Here is an 8,694-nt window from a genome sequence, read left to right on the forward strand (position 1 = left end):
TTTGAAGCACATATAAGTGATATCACAGGTGAAATCTGCTTGGTAATTAGGAAGGATATAACTCGTAATAATCACTTGTGGCGCTACGAATGAACCCAACAATTCCGGCCTTGTTCGGCAAGGGTAGATACTGGACTTTGAAAGTGAGTTAACTTCCTGAACTATATGAAATAGAAATGAACTATAATAGTTAAGTGTATGCAACATTTATAAAGTACCAACTGTCTTGTACCTTACTTTTGAGGTGGAGAAAACCACGTCTCAGGTAAGAAGTGTGACTTATATTTAAAGTTAACATCGCATAGTTCACAACTTCTGAATCCATGAATGATTTACTCGTATGAAATCTGCAGATTGGCACGGTACCAGTTGACGACCCGTGAAGATCCGGGGTAGAATAGGTCTTCGGCAACCCATACTTGCCGTATGCTTGTCATAAGAGGCGACTAATGGGATCGGGTGGTCAGGATCACTGACTTGGTTGATACATGTCATCGAACCCAATTGCGTGGATCGATGCTTATGATGTCAATCACTGGACTGTCTGGTCCAGACTCGATTATTTTACAGACTGCCGTCATATAACTGGAATATTGCTGATCATGAGTGCGGCGTTAAACAACAAACAAACAAACAAACAAACAAACAAACAAACAAACAAACGGTACCAGTTTACACACATGTAGTATTCCATAATTACAGGTTAATTTGACGTTTCAGCTACACGACATTGTGTGTCCGAGATACAGTTATGCATATGTCTCTACTAGTGTTGCAGACACATATGAATGATTTAGCGGGAAATACCTGTTCATCTATTTCATCTACCTTTATAGCATGACGTGTTATACACGTTGTTGCATTCCTCATCATTTCTCACCAGTCTGCCCGCCTGGTACATATGGGGAACACTGTGGGCTGAACTGCTCTGCTGGGTGTGTCAACCAGACATGTGACCGAGTTGATGGCACCTGTGACGTGTGTCTGCCAGGATGGAACATGGCCAAATGCGACAACAGTAAGTGGTACTGATATATCCAATTAAAGGGGTGCCAAATAGCTAAAGTAAACGTACGAGTATGTCCACCTTTCGGTTTTCGACCAGCAACGTTTACCTTTTATTGGGGTGCAAAATTTGAATTGTCACGAACTCATTCTGACACCATCAGATGCAAATATAATACGTAAATCTATGGTGTTAGATCAACAATTCAAGGCAACATAATATTTGAAGAAGACTAGTTTTCTCTGAAGTCGCATCCTCGTTATGGTGTCATACCCAAGACATTATACATTACAATAGAACACGGATATAACGAACAAACGGATACAACGAACTGTTAAAAAATTCCCGATTTATCTCCTATATAATATCATATAAAGTTTACGTATATAACGAACTCTCTACAGCGAATATATGTATATGGAAAAGGATAGAAATGACGAAATGACATTAATATATTCTTATGTAAACAGCAAGCAAAACGGTGTGAATTGTGTTATGTACAACTATATTCCGTTATGTTAACTGACCCGTGAAGATCCGAATAGAGAATAGGTCTTCAGCAACCCATGCTTGCTGTAAAAGGCGACTATGTTTGTCGTAAGAGGCGACTAAAGAGATCGGGTAGTCAGGCTCGCAGACTTTGTTGACGCAAGTCATCGTATTCCAGTTGCGTGGGTCGATGCTCATGATGTCAATCACTGGATTGTCTTGTCCAGACTCGATTATTTACAGCGTGCGGCGTTAAAAAATACACCAACAAACCAAAGTTATTTTAAGTGAAAAAGAAATACAAATCTGTTCATCCTGTGCAAGCAATTTCCTTTTCACGACAGGATGTGACCCGGGCACCTATGGCCCTGACTGTATGTATGAGTGCAATGAGGGATGCCAGCCTGAGCAATGCGACCCTTCTGATGGGAATTGTGGGTCTTACTGCAGATCAGGGTGGACTGGAGCAAACTGTGACACAGGTAGGAAGGTGTCCCATCACAGAATTAAATGGTGCAAATATACACAAAGAAAAAGTTAGGCTCACCCCTATTTCTGAACCATGAATAATGGCAAAAGTCATGGCATGGGGTGACTGACCACAGGAGCTGGGCGATACCAATGCCATCGGATAGATCAAACATTTGAAAACAAATAAAGAAGATATTGGTGAGTTGTAAGTAAAATTTACTGACAAAACACAGTAACACGGGTACTGTTTTTGACCTTAGACAATACCTAAAAAAGGTATGGAGCTGCATGATTAAGTAAACGAGTTACGTTTGATGTTTCATGTGAAAATGTTCCTTAAAGTCTCAACTTGACATGACACGTGAAACAGATCAGTAGCGGGTATAACCGCCACGTGCCCGGATGACGCATTCCATTCCTTACGTCTCATGCCTCCAGTCTGTTGATTGGTCAACAACAACCACTACTGATGCAATGCTGCTTCTAAATGGCGTAAATCTTGTACAGGAGGATCTCGTGCCTGTATGCGCCGCCCCAGAATATCCCAAACACGGGGGTTCAAATCTGGGCTCATTGTTGGCCAGGGTAGAGTCGTTATTGCATTTGACCTCATGTAATCCACGACTGCATGCAAACGATGAGCCCTGGCATTGCCATCCATGTACTGAGGTCGAGTAGCAAGAGGGCACAGGCACTGGAGGCAGGTGAGTGATAGGGTTATAATACGACCTATATACATAAAAAAACAAGGTACGTCACCCGCCATATTGGCCAATTTATAAAATTACGATGTTGAGCAAAAACAATAAAATGCGAGGGAAGTAACGTTTGCAATATCTTAAGGACGATCTAATCATACCATCTACGTGCATCAAACCTGTTTGTTGTCCTATTTATTTGCGTAATCTCATTATTTTATCTTCTTACCGGCGAAACGCGACTGTCGAGAACGGAAGTAAACAAATGACCACTTCCGGTATCCGCACTGAATGCCGTCCTGCTCACTGATTGGTCAGTCGACATATTTGTGCAATATTGGTGGGACGTTATTATACTTACCAAGAAAATAATTTTGATTCTGTCATTTTCGTGGATGGCAACAGTGAAAAAACTCGCACATGTGGGTTTGTAATGGGTTTCAAATTTCCCACCAATATTGCACAAATATGTCGACTGACCAATCAGTGAGCAGGACGGCATTCAGTGCGGATACCGGAAGTGGCCGTTTGTTTACTTCCGTTCTCGACAGTCGCGTTTCGCCGGTAAGACGATAAAATAATGAGATTACGCACATAAATAGGACAACAAACAGGTTTGATGCACGTAGATGGTATGATTAGATCGTCCTTAAGATATTGCAAACGTTACTTCCCTCGCATTTTATTGTTTTTGCTCAACATCGTAATTTTATAAATTGGCCAATATGGCTGGTGACGTACCTTGTTTCTTTATGTATATAGGTCGTATTTTAACCCTATCACTCACCTGCCTCCAGTGCCTGTGCAAGAGGGTGGGTGTCAAAATGAGGAACGACGACTGGCCTCAAAACGCCCCGGATGTACTGAGCCCGTTAAGTTGCCTCTTATGGTGACCAAATCCTACTTGCAATCATGAGAGATACACTCCCAAACTATTACCGAGCCCCCGCCGTATACAACAGTCGGTTTAATGTTCCTCGGGGTGTCGGCTGTGTTCCGGTGCCCTCAAACTCTCGTTCTTCCATCAGTGACGTGGAGCAGAAAGCGACTATCGCCTGACCAATGGATCCGACTGCTTTTAGACATACTCGAGGGTACCATACTGCACGGGCACACTATGCATGGGACGTGAGCTTTCGTCACCCAGACTGATTACATCATCTCGAGAAAACATAATTCTTCCCGTAATTTATCTTTCGTGACTGTTACAAATATTGGGAACAAACAATAATGAAATAAATTAGGGGCTGCTTAACTTTTTTCTTTGAGTATATGTCACCTTTTCACGTCCAAAAGACCAACAGCCAAAGGTGCATTTACCAACGTACAAATTATTCTTACAATGCACTTAGACAACATACGGCATTTCAATATATCCACATTCTATGGCCCAGAGACAATATTGTACAGGTGCATTCTTATCGTTAGTTTTAAAAAAGACAATGATGAATATTAAGACAAGGACTTATACATCCAGTGACTTTAATATTTCATGTTCTACTCTCAAGATTTTCCACTTCCCTATCTCCCTGGCACACATTGAGAAATGAAAGTGGTAGACCAACTTGTGTGCTTCAATGTTTCCAACATATTGATTTCCACATTCATCCTTTCCTCCAAGTCTGCATCCCTGGTACATATGGAGAAAACTGTCAGCTGATGTGTTCTGTTGGATGTGTTAACCAAACCTGTGACCGAGAAACTGGAGAATGTGATATTTGCCAATCTGGATGGATACATCAGAACTTGAATACATCAATGTGCGACGGAGGTAAATCTAGCGTCTTTGGTACATTTTGTGGACATGTATCTGATTGTATAGGTGTTACAAAAGTCATTTTTATAATTATTACTCCTTTGTTAAGTAGGTGTATGGACTACATATTGAAAAGTGGAAAACAATCTAAAGAGCATGACTTTTATTTGTATTATGATGAATTCAAACCTGTGCACCACAGCTAAACCCGTTTGGAACATATGATTAGTCACTGCAGACATTGTAACGTTGTCGAACTACTTTTTGAAGAACACGAAAATGATCTGAAATGTTTTTAACCCCACCTATCGACCAGGACATTTCACGGGGAAATCCGTAAACCAAGAATAAATTAATTCTGTCTTTGCGCTGGTTGTGTACACCTCTGGTAGCAATATCTAACAATGTCAATGCGGGGGACACAAGAAATAGGCTTCACTCAATTTACCAATGTGGAAAATTGGCGTGACGAGCTTTCGTTTTACCCAAAAGGCTACCTCGACGCCCAACTGGCCTAGTAATTGTACACTAATACTGTCACACAAGAATTTGCATATTTTTCTAAATACTGGCCAATCAATGCGAAGGTGGATTTTTTATCTGATCCAATGTATTTTGTATGAGATGTTTGTGTTATCTTTTAGCGTGTCAGATGCGGAGATAATGGTCAGTGAATAATTTATTTAAAAGACGAGCCAGTAATATGACATCTCCTTATCTCCAACAGAAGTCTTGATGCAGACCAGTGGATCATGCTTGCCTCCCTTTGTCCTGTGGTCTTCCATCACAACTATCGTCACGGTCGGGGCTGCTGTACTGCGACCTGCCATTCTTGTGTAAGGCTGTGAGAAAATCTTATTACATGGCCATGTGATTAATGTAAATATGAATATGGAAGTTCCTCGTCTGTCCTTGTCCTATGTGATAGGAAAGATGAACAGTAACTGGGTGTACGAAATGATGAAATATTAATTCTTAAGGGGGAGACCATTTGGTATCTTTGGGGCGGTGCGAGATGGGGTGGTAGGTATACTTACGGGAAAAAGTAATCGGCTTCATATTAAGTATCGAAAATGTTATGTTATTGGAAATAACTAAATATTTGGTCAATCGTCTGATCAATGTTTTTATAACAAATTCATTGGAAAAGAACATACCTGTTAACAGCGATACGCCCTAAAGACGGGAGGTGTAGTAACTCAATTAACCATGTCAATATTGGGCGTGACCACCATTTCCGTTGATACAGACGAGGTAGCGGTGGCGCATTTGAGACACCAGATGATTGAAAACCTCATGCTGGATGTTGTTCCAAATGTCAACCAAAGATTGACCCGACTGAGCTAGCGTTACCGGCTGGCTCTGGTCTTGTCGTAGGCGTCGAATCATCTCATCCCTGACATGTTCTATGGGCGAGGGGTCTGGAAAAAATAGCCGACCATGACAGTACAGCTGTGTTACGCTGCCTCAAAACGTGTGTTACGTCACGTGCAACATCGGGCGGACATTGTTCGGCTGCAACGTAACGTTTTTACATCCCTGCATTTGCATAAAGGGTAGAATATGATCTCGAACGACGTCGTCCTGGTTGCATAAGCCATGCAAATTGCCAATAACAATGATGAATTGTGTTCTCTGACGACGTTGAGTAACGCAAGCGTCGCTAAAACGTTCCACTGAACTCCTGTAGACCCTTGCACGACCATCAGTTTGTTTGTTTGTTGTTTAACGCCGCACTCTGCAATATTCAAGCTATATGACGGCGGTCTGTAAATAATCGAGTCTGGACCAGACAATCCAGTGATTGACATCATGAGCATCGATCCACGCAATTGGGATCGATGACATACATTAACCAAGTCAGCGAGCCTGACCACCCGATCCCGTTACTCGCCTCTTACGACAAGCATAGTAGCCTCTTTCGGCAAGCATGGGTTACTAAACACCTGTTCTATCCCGGATCGTCACGGTTCACGACCATCAGTGATATCCAGATAAAACTATGACTCATCTGTGAATAGTTTACTGTCCCAGTCTTGTCTTATGGGCCTCTTCAGATGCTGTCTACACTAAGTTAGGCGTGCTTGACGGTGATGTGGAAGCACAATTAAGCTCCTAGCTGGACGTCGGGGCCGGATGTTGTGTTCACCCAACTGTTTGCGTCAAGGAACCCATTAATTGTTGTAGCTGAGGCAGTTTGGTAATAATTCCGTTTATGCACCAACCGAATATGATTGTCTTGTTGATGTGACGTCACACATGGACGACCGTAAGCGTTATTTACGGTTAAAAAAGTGCTTGTATAAGCATGGAGTTAAACGATCAGCGTGTGCTGTTCATATTTAAAAATCACTGTGTGAGTGTCATATTCCCGACAAGAAAACAAACATCCATGTTTTGCGCCGTGCAAGTTTTATGCACGTGCATTCTGTGAATCACGACTTTAAAATCGAGGAGATGTCTTCCCGAGTATGTAATGAAAGTTGGATCTTTTAATTTCAGAATAAATATATTTTTATTGAACTTAATATGAAGCACAGTTATTTTTTCCCTTTTTTAAAAGAAAAGAAAAGAACATTAGTTCCTAGGCTTGCTTTTTGTTCACTGGACATGTTGCATGTTCTGAAAATAATTTGTTATAGGTTAAAATAAAGTGTTGGGCTCCTCCATATTAAACGCTCGGTCTCTTAATCATCTACATGACATTATATGTATTCTGGGCAGGTATTTTCCTGGAATTTAATATGGACTGATTTAATTTGTTTCCTTATCTCAAAATGTTATTTTCTCAAGACCCTTCAATGATGATAACGTATTCTCGCATTTACATTTCTCTCAATGAATTCCCCGCCCACCTGACGTACATTTAATGAGTATACATGTGTTTGTTATTATATAATACCCTTGTCATGGACGACGTGGAATGTGTTTTCTGACTCGCCCAAACGAGTTTTTGCTGAGAATATTAACACAGGCTCTGCCAGTCACGTTTTGTTTCCGGAGCATAAACTAATAAACTGTTCAATATGTCTTCGTGAAACAAACACCAGGCATGCGCTGAACTAATGTCTTTTGATATTCAGGAGTTTTTGTTCATATTTTGATTTTGTGTTTAGGCTAACAAGTTTCAGGACTATTTCATAAACTGTTCAGAATGTCAAGGTTGACACAATTTATTGACCACAAATTCTTTAATGCAGCGATATAGGCGACGTTTCGGTATAGATCCTTATACAGTTGTTCCTAATGTCTTTGTTAAACTTTGAATACACATCAAACAAGTGCTGGACAGTTTTGTACGTTTCCAAGGCTACAAGTTAGAAATGAGGGGAGGATTCGTTTCCATTGCATAACTCATATACAATTCATTATTTCTTTGTGACGCTATAGGTGCACAAAAGGCAAGCATTAAACAAGTGCCTTGTGCCATTCAGGTGTTTGTCAAGTTTAAAAAAAAATTGTTTTGCGTTTCCCTGTGCAACATGTTGTACTTCGTTTCCAGGGTATAACGGTTCGAAAAATCACGATGAAACTTTGTATTGAATTAGACTCGGTACATCATACGGCCCTGTGCAGTTTCCCACCAACTATACGTGTAAGAGGTTGCTAAATGGATTCGGTGGTCAGGCTCAGTGACTTGGGTGATTGTGTGACATTTCCATGACATTATGGAATTTTAAGCATAAGATCAATCACTGGGTTGTATGGTACAGACACGTTTATTAAAAACTTACCGTAATATATCAAGTCTTTGAACGGCGTTTAGAAGTGATACATATAACAAAGAGAATTTGTTGATGTCAACTTCTTTATACAAGATAATACTAAGCTATGGTATTTGCACATATGTATTACAAGATTTAATTTGTTTCACTGCAGTGTAAGACTTTATAATCCAATACTTACTGAAACATACATCCACATTATGGATGCATGTTTCTATTTAGTCATCTATACGTGATTAAATGATAAAACGAACCAACTGACTTTTGTTATTATTTTGTCTGAGTCACACTTTATCGCTGTGTTATAGTCTCCCTGCTGTTTTGGCATTTAGTAAACAGCGAAATCACAGCGAACAGTCAGCAAATGCCCACATTTGCCCGAAGGGAGTTCAATGAAGACAACAGACAGAAAGAAAGGAAACTTGTTACATATCTTGTCCATCCAGCGCTTGACCCTTGCGTGGATTACAACCGTCAGAAAGCTGATAATTCGTGAGCGAGTAATGTTCAAGTCGTAATCAGATTATCATGGCGGCATAAAAATGGAAC

General features: G+C 40.7%; 1 protein-coding gene across 1 annotated transcript in view; it reads left to right on the forward strand.

The window, feature by feature from the left end:
• The window catches only part of LOC139478550 (multiple epidermal growth factor-like domains protein 10), a 28,917-nt gene extending 20,525 nt beyond the window's left edge, over window positions 1–8,392 (forward strand). The window contains exons 12-15 of the mRNA XM_071261054.1: window positions 884–1,018; window positions 1,840–1,977; window positions 4,286–4,435; window positions 5,148–8,392. Of these exons, the coding sequence (XP_071117155.1) occupies window positions 884–1,018; window positions 1,840–1,977; window positions 4,286–4,435; window positions 5,148–5,260 (536 nt within the window). The 3' untranslated portion in view covers window positions 5,261–8,392. The remainder of the gene's footprint in view (window positions 1–883; window positions 1,019–1,839; window positions 1,978–4,285; window positions 4,436–5,147) is intronic.
• The last annotated feature ends 302 nt before the right edge of the window (window positions 8,393–8,694 follow it).

Source organism: Haliotis cracherodii, unplaced genomic scaffold (assembly GCF_022045235.1).
Source record: "Haliotis cracherodii isolate W230 unplaced genomic scaffold, xgHalCrac1.p SCAF_4, whole genome shotgun sequence".
In the NCBI taxonomy this organism is placed as follows: domain Eukaryota; kingdom Metazoa; phylum Mollusca; class Gastropoda; order Lepetellida; family Haliotidae; genus Haliotis; species Haliotis cracherodii.